We start from the raw sequence: 18,386 nt of genomic DNA on the forward strand, positions 1-18,386 counted from the left end.
TATCCATCATGCTCTCAGCTTGGTTCTTGGGGGCAGGATGGTCACTCCTTATGGTCCTTAGGGTACCCAGCTCTGCTGGGGATTAAACCTGGCCCTATTTTTTTACTCCCAAAAGTAAACAACTTTGAGCATTCTAAGTTTGTGTATGTTGTAGCTCACGAGGCCCTGAGCATTCCGCACAGCACTCCACATTTCATACCCTCTACCTGGACTCAGACTGTGCAGGACTCAGGGCAGAAACTCAGTCCAGTGGGCCTTGCGAAAGCCTGTCAGGCCTTGGAGCTGGTGGAGAGTTGGGGCTAGAGGAGGAGAGTGGAACATACCGAAATGAACCTTAATAGTTCACAACGGGCCCTTGAACAAATTAAGTGCTAGCTTTACTTGTGAGGCGTGTGGAAACCACATGCTTCAGTCTCAAGTGAGATTGTGTAGGTCCAAATCCTACTTGCTTTAGGACCAAGTTATAACCACTTCATACTATGGTTTCTGCTTCTTTGAAATCCAAGTATCTGTATACTTATAAGGGTAGTGCTAAGTTCTCAGGATAGTGCGTGGCATATAGTTAACCAGTCAGGGATTCTTTGAGTTCTAGGGCCCGAGGATTCAGTGTTGCTTGGACCCTGCTCCCTGCTCTGCCTGGGTCACCTAGTCCACCTTGGTGGTGTTTGGGGACCTTTAGGACTGAACTGTTCCAAGACATCATGTACTTGAGATTAAACTCAGGTCTCCCTTGTATAAAGCATACACTCCTGGGCGGAGGTCTGGGTACTAACCTTGCACAAAGCCAACCTGGGTTTGATCCAAGACACATCCCATATGGTTATAATGCCCTGAGCCCCACAAGGTGTGATCCCCTCAGTAGGCCGGGTGGGGCCCCAGAAACACACACACAGAAAGGAAAAAAAAAACACTTTAGCCCTTTGAGTCCTCCTCTTCTTGGCTCCCCTCAATATGTTTTATCATCAATTCATTTAGTCCTCACAACCATCCCAAGAGATAGAACTATTTATCTTCATTTGATAGGTGAGGGATCAGGTTGTAGTGTACAGATCTGTCTGGCCTCTTTCCTCTCCTATGACCCACCATTTTATGATCCTGAGTGAGTCTGGACTTCTCCAAGCACCACTGTAGAGAAAGGTGGTGCTTCAGGCCAGAAGTCCCACTAACTCTAGTTCATTCTAGCCCAGTCTGGAAGACAGTGAATAGTTCCAACTCAGCTCGGCCCAGGAAGGGCAGGCTCCAGGGTCTATTCTGACTGCAGGGATGGGATTTTCGAGCTTGTGACAAGTCTCTGTCCCCAAAGTGAGGGCTCATGTAGCTGGAAGGGGAGGGTATTTGTCTTTCACACAGCTGACCCCAGTTCTATCCCTGGCATTCTAAGTGGTCCACCAAAACATTACCAGGAGTAATTTCTGAGCAAAGAGCCAGGAGTAACCCTCGAGCACTGCGAATGTGTCCCCAAACCAAAAACAAACAGATGTGGGAACTTGTTTGAGGACAGGATAGCATCATTCCCTCCACCTCATCCTAGCATGTGGTTGGGTAAGTGCCTGATGCTGTTTGGGGTATAATCAATGGTGCCTGGTGCTTTCTGGTTATTATGGAGTGTTTCCATTTTTTGCATTTGCTTTCAAAACTTATAAAAATCAAACCATATGAAAGATGGAAAGTGGGATCTCTCAGACAATATTTTCAGTTTGTATATGTTTCTTGGCTTAATCTGTGCATCCATATATTCTCTGCCATTCTTAGCATGGTGGGTTTTTTTTTGTTTTGTTTTGTTTTTTGTTTTGTTTTGTTTTGTTGTTGTTGTTTGGCTTTTTAGGCCACACTTGGTAGTGCTCAGGGGTTACTCCTGGCTCTGCACTCAGAAATTGCTCCTGGCAGGCTTGGGGGACCCCATGGGATGCCGGGGATCGAACCTGGGTTGGTTGCATGCAAGGCAAATACCCTTTCCCTGTGCTATCACTCCAGCCCAACAACATGGTGGTTTTTAGAACAGAGAGCAGAATGCCATGCCCATTAACCAATTTGCTTTTTTCACTGAACAACCTAGCTTGAAAACCGTTCCAGTTTATTGTCGTTAATCCCCATAATAGGAAGAATGGGAGTACTCCAAAGCCCTTCTATGTACTATGCAATGCTTTCCCTTCTGGGGGTGGGGGTGGGGAGATTGAGGCCAGAGATGAAACCCAGGGCCTCATACTTGTAAGATATGTGCTTTACTGCTGGGCTCCAATCCCTTTGAACTCGTTCAGCAAAGCAGACCCTGCTGCTCCCGCATGGCCCACATGAGGCGGCCGTGTACTTGTCCTGGGTCTTCTGACTCGTTGTAGAGTTGGAATTTGGCTCTAGGCTTCTGATTTCTGTCCAGCAGGCTCTTGTCGTATGGTGGGTCTGGTCTCAGTCTTCAGAGCAGCACTGTAATGAGTACCTTTGAGCATGTCTAGAATAGTTTCCTAGGATCTTCAGAGCTGCTAGTTTGAAGTTATGTGCCTTGAAATAATTCGTTGTTGGAGCTATGGCCATAGCTCAGTGCTAGTGCCCTTGTCTCGCTTATGTGAGTTCATCTGCACTGCATGGTCCCTGGAGCACCATCAGGAGCACTCCTCAGCAGTTTACCAGGAGCAGCCTTTGAGTACTACTGGGTGTGGCCCCCCCAAACCAGTAAGTGACTAAACAGGCACATCAAAACATTAATTAAATGTTTTGTGTTACATGACACTTTAAAGACATGGTATACTTTGCTTTTATTTTTTTAATCCAGGGAAATGGGTTGGGCCATACCCAGCTGTGTTCAAGAGTGACCCCTAGCCATGTTCAGGGGTCATCTGTGGAGATTGCCTTGGGGCTGGCCAAAGGGTTTGAATGCTGGGATAGATACTTTAGACATCATATGCTTGATACAAAAATCTCAGGCTGGGGCCAGAGTAGCCGCTGACCAGAGTTCAATCCCTGGCATCTCATATGGTCCCCTGTGCACTGCTAGAGTAATTCTTGAGTACAGAGACAGGAGTAACCCCTCCAAAACAACAAAAAACCCTACAGAAATCCTGAGGCCTGTCCCAGGTGGTTTTCACTGACATGTTGGCAGCTAGCCAGTCTGGGGAATTGCTGTGAAATGAATTGATTGGTGAGTGACTGTCTGAATCAAGGTCTTGGTTCCCAGTTCATGTGGCTAGTGAGAAGATAGCTGGCTGGTGGCAAGGAGGGAGAACTTTCACCAAAGGCAGAGGAGGTGTGCGTGAGTACTCGTGTGTGTGTGTGTGTGTGTGTGTGTGTGTGTGTGTGTGTGTGTGTGTGTGTGTGTGTGTGTGTGTGTGTGTGTGTGTTGTAGTGTGAAGCTTGCTGGACCTGGAGCAGGCCTGGCTGGGGAGCCTGAGTTTGTATCTCACAACCCTGGAAGCTCCTTGCTGGCGTACAGCAGCCTCTCCTTCTTTGTGAAAGACTGTGCTTCCGGGGCCTGGGGCCACTGTGTCCTCCCAGTTTCTCCTGACCCTCATTCCCTGGGATCCTAACATAGCAGCCTTTCCTGGTCTTCTGGAGATAGAGATGCTGCCTAAAACCAAACCAGATTCCACCCAGACCCACTGAACCAGAATGCTCAGAGGACTGGCCTGTAGACAAGCTGCTGGTTTCTCGTGCTGAGCAGGCAGTTTGAGAGGTGACGTTTTGTCCAGTGAGTCATTTGTCAGGGTCTGTGTAAGTAGGAAGTTGGACACTAGGGAGCTCTAGGGCCAGCCCTCTTGTGCCTGAAGATCAGGTTTTGTTTGGGACCACTCCCCGGAATCACCCGGGGTTATTCCTGGCTCTGCACTGAGGGATCACCCCTGACTGTGCTTGGGAGACCATCTGGGATGCCAGGGATCAAACTTGGGTCTGCTGTTTGCAGGACAAATACCCTCCTGGCTGTACTATGGTTCTGAGCCTGAGAATTTGGGATCTGGACAGTGGGGGATTAGATCTTAGCACTCTCCAAGTGCTCTTGGGCTCTGGAGGAATGTGCAGGCACATGGCCACAGCCAAGGTGCTTCTACAGCAGTGACTTTTTATTTTTTATGGAACAGACCCTTGGAGAATTTGCTCCAGTCCCCAGATTTGAACCACTTGTTACAGCATCTGAATAGTGAGGCACTTCCTATCTCCCTTGCAACCCACAACAGACCTGTTCTAGCTTCTGGTTCTCTTAGCAGGGGTCTCAAACTCAATTTACCTGGGGGCTGCAGGAGGCAAAGTCAAGGTGATCCTTGAGTGCAAAGTCAGTAGTAAGCCTTGAACATTGGGGGGTGTGACCCAAACAACTAAAACAAAACAAAACAAAAAAAGATTCCTCTAGGGCAGGGCCACAAAATGTTGAACAAAGGCCGCAAACAGTTTGAGACCCCTGTGACCTAGAGGGACTATGGTTTCAGGTTTGGTTGCCTACAGTTCTGCGCAGAAAGGTTGGTGGAGGGGGGGGAGAGGGCGAAGGTTGGGAGGGGCACTTGACCTGGATGAGTGAGTCTCATCCCAAACTGTCAGAGAAGCCACAGATTTTTTAAAATTTATTTTTATTGGGGGTTTGAGGCCACACCCAGCAGTGCTCAGGAATTGCTCCTTGAGCATCCCGGGGGTCCTGTAGGATGCCCAGGATCAAATCCAGATCAGCCACGTACTAGCTAGGCAGATGCTTTTCTTGCTCTACCATCGCTCTGGCTCCATAGTCAGGGATTTTCAAAAACAAATCAGCTTCATGGTTCTGTCCCCAGAGATGGTCATTTTTTTAAGTTGCTCTGTGTGTATCCAGAGGAGAGTTGGATGCTGACACTGGCCCAGGAGGGAATGAGGGTCCTGTCTTGTGACCTGCTGGGGAGTGGAGAGGTGCCGTAGAAGGGGTTTCTGGGCTGGGCTACCCTTCCCTCTCATGGATGGGACCAGGGAGAGGGTTAGGGGAGCCCTCCATCCCCCAGCAGACAGTATTGATTTTATGGAAGCAGAATCAGAGACAACCCAGGAACAGAAGACCTTTTCCCCCCACATACACAAATATATCCACCACAGACACACAGCCTGGTTTCTGGAATAGAAGAGGGGAGCCCAGAGAGATAGCACAGAGGTAGGGTATTTGCCTTGCATGCAGCCCATCCAGGAAGGACTGTGGTTTGAATCCCGGCATCCCATATCGTCCCCTGTGCCTGCCAGGAGCAATTTCTGAGCACAGAGCCATGAATAACCCCTGAGTGCTGCCAGGTGTGACCCAAAAACCAAAAAAAAAAAAAAGGGGGGAAGAGGACCCCCAGGTTTTCCCTGGTTGCCACCCTGTTCCTTCATCTCATGCAGCCTTCCTCCCTTTTGGGGGAAATGGCAGTAGCTCCCAGCCTCGATTGCCTGCTTGGACCAGAAGTGGGCCAGGGAAACCCAAGGCCCTCTCCCTGCTTCTTTGCTTCCTGGGCCCTGTTGCCTGCATTTCTCCTCCTGTCCTCTTAGTCCCTTAGAGGGTCCCGCAGGTTTCAGCCCCTCCTTCCCTGGCTCCCTAACCCTGGGTGGGGAAACTGAGGTCAGGAGGGGTCCGGGGCTGAATGAGTCACCAGAGCTCAGCACAGAGGCCTCCACCCTCCCTTTGCAAGCTCTGCTGACACAGTTCATCCAACAAAAATGCGAGCGCACCCCCCACCCCCATTTCTGTGTGAGCCAGGGTGAGGCAGAGGAAGGGTATGTTCGGAGCCAAACCCCAGATCCTCCGCTGGGTGCCTGAGGCTGCCACGATCATTGCGACAGCCCAGCACATAAAACTGGGTTTGCTCTGCCAGGCCCTGAGATATATTTGGCTCCTGTGGCTTGCCAGGCCCCAGGGTCATGACCTACTTAGCTCTGGTCACCTGGCATGGAAGGCCCTCCCTTGCCCAGTTTCCCTCGCCCTCTCAGCCTGTGGGTCAGGCTGTGTGGGTGAGCGGGCATCGCAGCCTGTTCCCACCCCCCTTTCCTTTCCAAGCTGCCCACCTCCAGAATTTCATCATTGCCTGGTGTACTTTTGGTTCAGAGGAACCAGGGAAGTGTCTGTTTTTGGTAAATAACTGCGAAATTCCCACCCCTGTCGGGAATCTTAAGAGGAAGGCCCATGTGTGTCCTGCTGCCTGAGTTGCCTTCCCTGGACCTGAAACTGGTTTGGCAGGCCTAGGTCTTCAACTAAGGAGCCACAGCTGCAGTTAAAATGCACAACAGGGTCACACAGCAGGGGCCAGCGCTTGCCTTGCCTGTGGTTGACCCAGGTTTGATCCCTGGCATCACATTCCATAAGGCCACTGAAGCACAACCAGCAGTAATTCCTCAGAACAGAGCCAGGAGTAACTAACCCCTGAGCATCGCCACGTGTGACTCCTCCCCCCAAAAATGTAAGGGGAAAGTTGCAAAGATAACACCGTGGCTAGGGCGCCCACCTTGCATGCTGCATAATCCCAGTTCAATCCCCTGGCATCCCAATATAGTCTCCAGAGCCAGCTAGGAGTGATTCCTGAGTGCAGAGGCAGGAATAAGTTTTGAGGAGCACCAGATTTACCCCCCCAAAAAAAACACCAAAAGTGGGGCCCTTTCCATATGCTAGGGCCTGTACACAGATGACACCACCATAGGGCAGGGCTTTTACTTACCCATGCTGTCCAGAGGAGATCTGAGGTTAGGGGTTAAGGGTCAGGGGTTAAGGGACTGAGCCAGGGAGGAGGCCTGTTCTGTCTCCCAGGAGGGGCCCTGGGTTCTTTCCCTGGCACCAAAACAAGAAAGAAGTGACCACCCCCACTCCACCCTCGTGTGCTGCTGCTCTGGTCGTGGAGGCGGAGCTGGGTTGGAACCAGGCAGGTTGGCCTGTGGACTGAGCTGTGAACTTGGAGTTCCGCCCGGACTTACGACAAGGCGCCCTAAGTCAGGGGATCCCAGCGAGGGTGCATCGCCTTCCAGGCCAGCATCTGGGTTCAATTGTGCAGGTATTCAGTGGGCCCCCGCTGTGCCGCAGCTCACTGCCAGACTCTTCGGATCTGGGCAGGAAACTCGAGTTCCATCCCCACCCGTCATCTGCAGCCCCAGCTGGGCTCACCCCAAGGGGCCGGAGGCTTCGAGAATTCCTTGGAGCAGTTCCAGGCTTGCTGATGCTTCCCAGTCATGGCGGGGCCCATCCTCCCCGACCCAGTGTCTCAGACCCGGGAACATACGCTTCCCCAGGGGCAGCTGCCCGGTTGGCCAAACCCAGTCTCCCCTTTCTCCGCTGTAAAACAAGGTCCTTCATTGAGCTCAGCCCTTGGGGCCGTGGTCGCATCCCCTGGCAGTACCAGAGGAGAAGCTGTGTCCCTTGGCCATGGGGTCCTGGCAGTGCTCTGGAGTGGGGGAGGAACCAGACAACGCTTCTCTCTGTCCCGGATGCCTCTGGCTACTCTGCGTGGCTCAAACAATAGCAAGTGAATATTGGGGTCAGGCTGAACGGCCAGGCTGACTGCCTGAGGAGGAGGAGGGGGAGGAAGAAAATCAGCCCTTACTAAGACCAAGCTACCAAGGACTCAGTACAGATGGCCTGTCAGGTGCTTCTGGTGTGTAGTCTCCCCACATTTTCCCAGCAGCCCGGTAATCCTAGCTCCACAGCAGCTGTGTCACTTAGTCGGGACAGACACAAGATTGACTTTCTGTCCCCCAGTTTCACCTGCCATCTCAGCAAGAACTGAAGAAAAGTCAGGGACACTGTCTGGAAAGTGGGATCCCAGGATTTCTTCCGTAGGAAGGCCTTGCCCAGTTGGGAAAGGTCTCAGATTAAAGGTGGCCAAAGCAGCAAGCAGTTCAATGGTCCTTACGAGCTGCTTCGGGAGGAGACCGCCAAAGTGAGGTGGCTTCGGGAGGAGACCGCCAAAGTGACGGGTCCCCAAGGGGGCCTCAAAAGCCTGGATTGGAAAGGGGAAGGGGCAGAAGACTGAGAGTTTGATTTCTCGAAGATCTGGAGCCAGGCAGGTCTGGTCTGGAGCATGGCCTTTTTCCCTCCGGGGGTGTAACTTCATCTTCCCAAATCTATTTCCTCCTCTTCCAGACTGGGATCCTAAACAGGCTTGAGGTGGGGATGAGAAATGATTTTGTTCTGTGCAAGGTGGCTGGCACATAGCAAAAAATACTAATTTGGTGGGTATTACCATCACTATTAATGTGCAGTAGGCATTTAGTTCAGTTTTGTCCAGTACTGTGGGTGTTCTTTAATTTCGGGTAACTGAGTGGATGAATTGCCAAGCACTTAATGTTTTGGTGTTGGAGTAACCAGTTTTTATTTTATTCAAGATAATTTTCTTTGTGCTTGTCCCTCCTGGGCAGGAAGTACCTCTGGATTGGTCCCCTACTTCTACCTTTTCTCCACCCATGGCAGTAGTCCTATTCTTTCCATTAAAGACCTCAAGTCGAAGAAGCTTCTCCCAGTTTTGATCCTACAGATAGCTTCTCTGCCTGCTGGTACCTTTTGCCTGCTTGTAGCTAGTTTATCGTGGAGTTTCTGAACCTGTTTTATCTCCCTCACCTTGTGTGGGTTATTCCCCATGTCACATTGCTTCCAGACCTGCGTTCTACAGTCCCTTGGGTTTGGGGCGTGAGGCTTTCACTCTGCTTTTTCTTTTTTTGTTTTATTATGTTTTTCTCATCTTGGTGTGTGTGTGTGTGTGTGTGCCGGGTTTGAAACCCTATCGCTGGCATACAGTTCACAGACCCCAAACTGTTTTCCTGGGAGGCTTGGAACAGAGAACCGCAGGCCAAGAATATGTGATTTCTGTGAGCAGGAGTTGGCAGTGGAGTGTGATCATGTCTTAAAACCTTAGCAGAATTAGATGAATTAGATGTTCAGTTTGTGAGCAAAAAATTCTGAACATGTGATTTAGAGAAAGTGCATATGGAAAGGATACTTAAGGGTTTCAGGTCAGCCAGGGGACTTTTAGACCCTAAAGAAGTTGGGTTGAGGGGCCAGAGCAGTAATACAATGGATAAGGCACTTGCCTTGTTGACAGCCAGCCCAGGTTTAGTCTCCAGCAACCCCTATGGTCCCCTGAATACCACCAGGAGTGATGCCTGAATGCAGGGTACCACCAGATGTGGCCAGAAAACACCAAAAAAAAAAAAAAAAGTTGGGGTGATGAGGCTGGAGCAATAGTACAATGGGTAGGGTGTTTGCCTTGCATGTGGCTGGCGCAGGTTCTATCCCCATCATCTCCCATATGGTTCCCTGAGCACTGCTAAGAATAATTCCTGAGTGCAGAGCCAGGAGTGACCCTTGATCAGTGCTGCGTGTGGCAAAAAAAAAAAAAAAAGAAAGGAAGGAGGGAGACAGACAGACAGACAGACAGACCTGATTGGGGCCTCACTTGAAAACCCACATGCTTAAAATTCTGAGACTTTCTTCCAAAATATGCCCCTTCTCAGGCTTTCAGTTTTCTGGGTGGGAAGTTGGCTTATGCCTTTAGAATTTCTGGTATTTTCAAGGAAGGATTCATAGTAAGACATAATAACTGTGATGCTAGAAATAGCAACTAATGTCCAATGAGGGCCCTCGTGTCTCCTAACTCGTCAGGGCCACACCAGATAGGAAGGATGCTGGAACCCACTTGAATGCAGGTGGAGCCAGGTATGTGATCGAAGTTGCTCAGCAAAAAGCCTAGGTATTATCTTTGGATTCACCATCTGGGGTGCTTGCTCTGCCCCGGACCAGTTCCTTTCTCCATGCCAGGACCACACCAGCCAAGGCCATGCAGGAACTCCTCTCTGAGAAGCCACTGTGGGTGTCTGTGGGTCACTTCTATGATTGCCCGTGTAAGCTCGGCTGCTGAGAGTAAAGGCAGAGTTGGCTCAGCCCTTGACGATGTGTCTCTCCTTGTCCCCGTCAGCCTCTCTCCCGTCCAACACTGGACCAGGGTTTTCTAGGAGGACTGCACTTGCCCAAGGCCACCTGGCACCATACCCATGGGACCCTCCCTTCAGGGTTGAGAGGGTTGGGAAGAGGTGTCTTGTCTTCAGTTCACTCATGCATAGCTGTCCCCAAAGGGAGGGTAGGTTTAGCCATTCCAAGACGAGGGATTTGGACAGGAGGCAAGAGGTCATTGTAGTTTATAGCCTTGGTTCTCAACCTGAATGTTGAAATTTAGAGGCCCAGGGAATCTGGGGTATCTTGAGCTGAATCTTTACCTGGCAGAATGGGAGGTGGGGATTCCACTGGAAATCATGGGGATGTTGGCCTAGGAGTTGCGGAACCGAGGCTAACTAGGTCGGTACTGGTTGCCATCATAAGCTCCTGATCAGGAGGTGCCGTTCCGTGCTCCAGGAAAAAAAATAACAAGAAGTTGGTGATTGGACAGATTGGAGGGGAGAATGGAGAGCCAGACCTGTTAAAGATCAACAGCAGTGGGCAGTGGGGAGGAGTGAAGGGTACAGTCAGTACATAGGGTAGAGGTAGTTGCCTTGAATGCAGCAAACCTGGGTTTAAACCTGGCACCCCTTATGGTTTCCTAAGACCATAAAATAAAATTCCACAAGCTGGTGAGATCACCCCAGGCACCTTGTTTCTAACTCCTTAAGCAGATGGCTCTGATGAAGCAGGTTAGCAGTGTAGAAATAATACCAAGCAGTCAGAAGAGATGTTCAATGGAGTCAGTGCTTTCTACCATGTGTTTTCTCTTCTCTGTTCTCTCTCTCTCTCTCTCTCTCTCTCTCTCTCTCTCTCTCTCTCTCTCTCTCTCTCTCTCTCTCTCTTTCTCTCTCTTACACACACACACACAGACACACACACACACACAGACACACACACACACACGTAACTATCCAGTGGGCTTTGCCATAACAAAATAGGAGGTTGGGGAAAAGGAAGTTGAGGGAACACTTTTGTTTAGGCTTTTACCTAGGTTCACCTTACAATCCCCCAGCACAGATCTAGGACTAAGCCCTTAGCTTACTCCTGCCAGCTGTGACACACCAAAACAATATCAGCAAAGAGCCAGGGATGTGGATCAGTGGTTGAGCAGGTGCAGGGTGACTGCCCATAGGGCCAGAGTAATGGTACAGTGGGTAGGGCATTTGCCTTACACACAACTGACCTGGGTTCAATTCCCAGCCTCCCATATGGTTCCCTGAGCACCACCAAGTGTAAACCTTGAGTACTATTGAGTGTGACCCAAATCCAAAAAGATGACTGCCACTGTCCAGCTAGAAAGTTGGAGAGTAGGGGCCGGAGAGATAGCACAGCAGCGTTTGCCTTGCAAACCTAAGGTGGTTGGTTCGAATCCCGGCGTCCATATGTTCCCCCGTGCCTGCCAGGAGCTATTTCTGAGCAGACAGCCAGACAGACCCCTGAGCAACGCCGGGTGTGGTCCAAAAACCCAAAAAAAAAAAAAAAAAAGAAAGTTGGAGAGTAGAGGCTCTAAAAGAGTATAGGGATTTGGGCCAGAGCAGTGGCTCAAGCAGTAGAGCGTTTGCTTTGCACGCAGCTGACCCAGGACGAACCGTGGTTTGATTCCCCAGCATCCCATCTGGCCCTCCAAGCCAGGAGTGATTTCTGAGCTCATAGCCCGGCGTAACCCCTGAGCCTCACCGGGTGTGGCCCAACAAGAAAAGAGTACAGGGATTAAGAAAAGATACTTGCCTGCCATGTGGCCAACCCCAGTTTAATCTCCAATACCATATGACTCATTTCCTAGCACTGGGCGCAGTAGTACACAAGCACTGCCATGTATGGCCCAAACACTCTGGAAATTTGTGTGTGGGGGGGGGTATTGAGACCATCTGGTTCTCAGACTCCAGCCTCCTTTCTCCCCCTGGCTGCTGTTGTAATCACAAGGGCCCTTGCACCCTCAGTGGCTGTGATCACACATGCTGGCTACATCCATGCTTGTTTCATTGTGCCCACTTGTGCGTCACTTGTAGTCCTTGCCAGAGATCTCTGGGGCTCACACACATGCTTGGGATTGAGGGGGTGGGGTGGGTCATGCTTTGGCTTGCAGTTCCCAGATCCTTATTTTAATTTTTTGTTGTTTCTGTTTTGAGGCCGCACTCAGAGGCAAGCTGCTTAGGGAATCATGTGTTGTGGGGGAACAAATGTGGTGTCCCACATGCACTGTAGCCCTTCGATCTACCTCCCCAGCTTAACCCTCATCTTGATTTGCCAAGCTTACCAGGGCTCTTTCACACACTGTACCTAGCTGTAAACCTGAGACCACACGCATCTTGTTGCCTCTGGGGATCCCAGACACCTGAGGGCAGCACCAGAGATCAAAGTCAGGGTCAGGCCAGAGAGTTAGCATCGAGGTAAGACGTTTGCCTTGCATGCAGAAGGTTGGTGGTTAGAATCCCGGCACCCCATATGGATCCCTGAGCCTGCCAGGAGCGATTTATGAACATAAAACCAGGAGTAACCCCTGAGTGCTCTGCTGAGTGTGACCCAAAAACTTTTAAAAGGGGGGGGGTTCACGCTTGCAAGGCAGGTGATTTAATTTTTTGCTTTCAAGCCACCCTGGGGCTCCAGAGCTTGTCTGTTAACTGCTATATTTTACTGTCTTTCTCTGAATCAGGAAGGAGGTTGGTTTCAGAGTATTAGTAGAAAAAAGTGCTAGCAAGGCCTCGAAGCCCGATAATGGGGACCCTTGGTAGGTGGGAGGTCAAGAAGAAGGGCTCAGATTGCAGAGTAGCAAATTGGGTTGAGTGGCAACCACAGACCTCCTTTTGAAAGGAGAAGTGGTAGAACCAGGGAGAAATAAGCTAAGGAAGGTCATGAGAGGAGAGAGGGAGACGAGCTCGGCGCCAAGGGAGCAGGCTTCAGGCAGCTCTTTTATGCTTACGAGGTAGCCCCAGCCAGTGCCCCTAACATTTTCTGCTCTCCTCTCCGCAGCCATCGTCAGCCAGTGGCAACAGGAGTCCAAAGAGAAGGTGGTGTCCCTCCTGTTGTCACACCTGCCCCTCCTTCAGCCAGGCAACACGGAAGCCAAGTCGGAGTACATGAGGCTGCTGCAGAAGGTGCTGGCGTACTCCATCGAGAGCAATGCCTTTATTGAGGAGAGCCGCCAGCTGCTCTCCTATGCCCTCATCCACCCAGCCACCACGCTCGAGGACCGCAATGCGCTGGCCCTCTGGCTGAGCCACCTGGAAGAGCGACTGGCCAGCGGGTTCCGCTCCCGGCCCGAGCCCACCTACCACTCACGCCAGGGCTCCGATGAGTGGGGGGGCCCTTCGGAGCTGGGCCCCGGGGAGGCCGGATCAGGCTGGCAGGACAAGCCGCCCCGGGAAAATGGACACGTGCCCTTCCACCCAGCTAGCTCGGTGCCGCCAGCCATCAACAGTATTGGGAGCAACGCCAATGCAGGTGAGGGGGTGCGGTGCGTCCAAGGCAGCCCTGCTTCCCAGGGAAGAGCGGGTGGGGTGGTTTGCCTAATCCTCTTTGGACCTCAGCTTCCAGTGCCATGCAGAGAGGATGATGTGGTGTGCCCAAAGTCAACAGACTTTTTTGTTGGTTTTAAAATAACATTGAGGGAAGGGGTCAAAAGATAGTACAGGGCCCGGAGAGATAGCACAGCGGTGTTTGCCTTGCAAGCAGCCAATCCAGGACCAAAGGTGGTTGGTTCGAATCTCGGTGTCCCATATGGTCCCCCGTGCCTGCCAGGAGCTATTTCTGAGCAGACAGCCAGGAGTAACCCCTGAGCACCACCGGGTGTGGCCCAAAAAGCAAAAAAAAAAAAAAAGATAGTACAGAGGGTAGTGTCACCTGCCTTGCAGTTGGCTGACCTGGGTTTAATCCTCAGCATCCCATATGTTCCCTTAATCACTGCCAGGAGTAATTCCTGAATGCAGAGCCATTTTGGCTAGTGACCCGGAATCAAAAACGAACTAAATAGTCGTAAAATAAAATTAAATTTGAGGCTGGAGAGATAGTGCAGTGGATCAGGCCTTTCACATGGTTCACATGGTTTGATTTCCAGTACCCCATATATTCCCCTGAGCCCTACCAAAAGTGATTCCCGAGTCCCAAGCCAGGAGTAAGTTGTAAGCATAGCTGGGTGTGACCCAAAAGCAAAAAGAAGAAAAACAAAATGAAATACGATGTGTGATAAATAAAATTGGGGATTCGCCCACTTTAAAAAAAAAAATTGAGATTTCTGAGCCAAGAAGCTGATTCAAAGTGCTAGAGCACATACTTTGTGTGCTGGAATCCCAGGTTCAGTCCCTGACACCACATGGTCCAGTAAGCACTACCAGGAATGACACCCACCCAAAGCCAAAGTGACCCTTCGGAGCACACTGGGAGTAGATCTTGATATCTGGCCCAGGAACCCTCCCACCCCTTAAAAAAAAAAAAAAGTCCAGATTTCTACATTTCTTGGAAAGTAAAAAGTCTGTCAGCTCAAAATATTTTCCTCATGGCAACAATAAGATGGAGCTGAAGGAAAATGTGTTTAGGATTTTTGCCTGAAACTGCCGTGGACTCAGTCTGTAATTCTCAGATCCCAAATAAGAGTACTTGGAGGCCAGAGCAATAATATATAGTGGATAGGGCATTTGCCTTGCCCCTGGCCAACCCGGGTTCAATCTCCGGCATCCTATATGGTCATCCAGGCCTGCCAGAAGTAAATTCTGAGCACAGAGCCAGGAGTAACCGCTGAGTGGCCCAAAATAAAAACAAACAAACAAAAAATCCCACGTGCTTTGGATGCAGGAGCCACCCTGGCTTCTACCCCTACCACTGCATAGACCACAATCCTGAGCAGAAGCCCAAGAGTGGCCCTACAACCAAAAAATAATCAGGTAGAATGAATTGATTTTCCATCCTCCTATTTAGATCCCAAACATGTGTCCCACGTTGACCTCTGGCCCACCACCACTCACCCCTACTTTGTCGTACCCAGCTGGTCTCTGAAGGCACTGAGTGACTCACTAATCTGAGGCCCTTCTAGCTCACACTTCTGGACTGAAGTTGGGGTGGAGGCAAGAGACCTCCCAAACAGTGCTAGGCCGGAGCCACTCACAGCCACTCTCGGTCTAGTTCTGTGGCCCAGGTGGTTCTGTGCTTATGACAGCACCACCAAGGCCACCCCAGTGGCGTGTGTGTGGGAACAAACGAGGCCTCATACAGGCCATGCATCGTGCTTCAGTCCTTTGACCTACCGCCACTGTTCCTTTGGAGATTTATATCTGACCTCACTAGAAATCCGCCTGTGCCTAGAAGGCCTGGCTCCTGCTGCAGGCTGGTAGCATCGTAGGCAATGCTGTTGGTGTGTGGTCACAGTTTCACTTAATTCTCCTCATAACAGTTGTCACGTTTCTTGGGCTTAAACCACAGATGAAGTCTAACAAAGCGAAGTCATGGATTTAGGTCACATGGAACAAGGGACAGAACTGAGTGGGGTGAGGACATGCACAGTCTGAAAGAGCCTGGCTTTGACCACTATTCCATCCTGCCAAATCACTGGTCTCAGAAGGACTTAATTAGGTTAGTATGAGTGGAAGAGTTGGCAGTCTCTGCCTGTCGCTGTTTTCTTTTTTGTTTTGTTTTGTTTTTTTGGACCACACCCAATGATGCTCAGGGGTTACTCCTGGTTATGCGCACAGAAATAGCTCCTGGCTCTGGGAACCATATGGGATGCCATGAATCAAACCCAGGTCTGTCCTGGGTCAGCCGCATGCAAAGCAAATGCCCTACTGCTGTGCTATCACTTTAGCCCCGTCACTGTTTTTTGTTTTGGTTTGGTTTGGTTTTTGGGTGACACCTGGCAGCGCTCAGGGGTTACTCCTTCTGGTTCTAGGCTCAGAAATCGCTCCTGACAGGCTCCGGGGACCATATGGGATGCTATGTCCTTCTGCATGCAAGGCAAATGCCTTACCTCCATGCTATCTCTCCGGCCCTGTCACTACTTTCTGTGTGAGATGAGCCTAGACATGCAAGACAAGAAAGTGGTGGGGTTTTTTTGTTTTGTTTTTTTACTGCCGAGCATCCTTCCCAGCCCTTCTGGTGGCTTCTTCAATGTTAATGGAAGTGAATTGAATACGAGAAAGTAGCTTTTCCCCCAGCACACTAAAGTGGTGTGCCCTGACCCAAGGCAAGAGGTTTCTAGGACAAGGGGCCAGAAAGATAGTACAGCAGGCAGGCACTTGCTTTGCATGTGGCCAACCTGAGTTCCATCCCCAGCACCCCAGATTGAATTATGAGGAATGATTCCCGAGTAGAGTCAGAAGTAAACTTTGAGCACTGCTAGGTGTGGCTCCAAAACAAAACAAAAAAGAAAGTTTCCAACACAACATGACTTCCATGCAGGTGGGCGAGGGCACCCCAGTTACTATAACGTTCATGGTTACCTCTCTTCCTTTCTTTGCTGGAACAGTTAGGGACAAGAGAGGAATCAACTGAGAGGGCATTTCTAGGAACTGTGGTAACCCACGGCTCTTGAGATCTTTTGTTTGGGGATTTGGACTTGTGGGGGCCTCCCCAGCATTGCTGGGGAAGACCCTGGACTTGTGGCTCTGAAACAGACCCCGGCAACTGGATTTGCACCTCCACCCTTTGCACAAACTCCCTAACGCTGCAGATCGAGGTCTTATTCTCTAGTCTTTAAAGTACCACAGGGTTCCAATTGGGACGGCCCATTAATGGTACTTCTAGTTCAAATATATTGAGGCCCCATTCTCTGCAGAGAACTGTTAAGAAAACTTTGTACTTAAATCATTTGTTGATGAAGTCAGAGAATTGTTGCTTGCTTAATTAAGTGGAGTCGCCAAAATAGAACCCTATCAGTCTGGGCCCCCAGCTCCTACTCTAACCACTACAGCACTGTCTCACCTACAAATGCTCCTGTCTCTGAGAGGAGAGGGTCAGCATGTAGCTCACCGGGATGATTTTATTCCTCCCCACACCTCTAGGGCTCCCAATATAGGGTGATGAACAGCTCTAAGTAGGGCTAAAGGAGCTAGAGCGCTTGCTTTGTATGTGAGACCCCTGGGTTCAGACCCTTCCCCATCCAAACATGTTAAGATGGGGGTTTGAGCCAGAAGAGAGAAAGGAGTTGACTTCTGGTAGAAGGTAGAATATGCAAATAAAGACAGGGAAGCTGCAGGAGGGCATCTGGCTGGGTTAGAAGGGTACAAGGCTTGGGGCCAGAGCGAGGGCACAGTGGGTAAGGCACTAGCCTTGCATGTGGCTGACCTGGGGTCACTCCCCGGCATCCATATGGTCCCTTGAGCCCTCCAGGACTGATTTCTAAGTGCGGGCCAGACATTAATACCCCTGTGTGGCCCAAAAATTGAAAAGGAAAAGAGAAGCAAAGAACCAAGTTAGAGCTAGAGCGATAGTATAGTAGATAGGGCGCTTTTCTTGCCCGCAGCCAACACAGGTTTAATCTCTGGCATCCTGTATATGGTTTCCCCTTTCTTTCCCTCCAGTAATTCCTGAGCACAGAGGCAAGAGTATGCCCTCAGGGATAAGCCCTCGGGATGTGACCCCAAATGGGGGATATAAGAGTTTAAGTGAGAAGTAATAATTATGGAAATGGAGCCAGGGGGTCTTGTGGCAAATGCCCAGGATTATGCAGCAAATGGGTGGCAGAGCCAGGGTTTGACTCGTCTGTCTTGATTCTCAAATCTCAGTGGATGAGGATCGAATTCGTCGGCAAAGAGGCTTTGAAGCATAGAATGACGCCTTTCAGTTTCAGGCAGTTGCAGGAAGCAGGAAACCATTAAAATTTTTTTGAGTGGGGCGCACAGATTGGCTTGTAAGGGCAAGCGGGGTGGGTTTGGGGTGCTGCCAAGGACAGACCAGCGTTTCTTGGAGAGTGTGAGGTCCTGGGTCGCCGCCAGCTATCCTGTTTTTAAGTTCTCGAGCTGTTGCCAGCCTCCGCCCTGGTGCAGGGCCAAGCTGGGATCCTCAGGAACTGCCCCATCGCTTCAATCCATATCATTTCCTGCCTTGTCAGTCACTCGTGCCCCTTGGCTGAGAAGGGAGAAAGGAAACCAGAGGCAAGACAGATGGTGCCGAGGATCCCCCAATCCCTAAATCCTCAATTGTGGTTTTCTAAAGGAGGATCCCCGTAGCACAGGCAAGATGGAGGCTGGTCCCCTCCGGCAGGTGACTTCCGGCTAGGAGCAGAGGAGGCAGCACCCAGCATCTGCGCCAGGCTGGGGTTGGTGGTGAACTGGCAGGAATCCGGCTGTCACAGGAGAAACGGGGCTGGAGCGCCGCTCTCTGCCTCCCAGCTCCCCGTGGGAAGTGGGGCAAAGGTCTCTGTCCTGGGGCCTTGGTAGTCTCACCTATCCAGGCCCAGACTTCAGATTTTATTTCCGTCTCTTCTCCTCTGACTTGGAATGCTGTGGGTTGGTTCCTTTGGTCAATCTCAGAGACATCCCTACCCCTGCTTGGCACCCTCAGAACTGTGGGT

At 50.7% G+C, this 18,386-nt stretch overlaps 1 protein-coding gene across 1 annotated transcript in view; it reads left to right on the forward strand.

The window, feature by feature from the left end:
• The window catches only part of SAMD4B (sterile alpha motif domain containing 4B), a 45,107-nt gene that overhangs the window by 17,407 nt on the left and 9,314 nt on the right, over positions 1-18,386 (forward strand). The window contains exon 3 of the mRNA XM_049787157.1: positions 12,860-13,330. Within this exon, the coding sequence (XP_049643114.1) occupies positions 12,860-13,330 (471 nt within the window). The remainder of the gene's footprint in view (positions 1-12,859; positions 13,331-18,386) is intronic.

The sequence above is a fragment of the Suncus etruscus genome, chromosome 14, assembly GCF_024139225.1.
Source record: "Suncus etruscus isolate mSunEtr1 chromosome 14, mSunEtr1.pri.cur, whole genome shotgun sequence".
NCBI lineage: Eukaryota > Metazoa > Chordata > Mammalia > Eulipotyphla > Soricidae > Suncus > Suncus etruscus.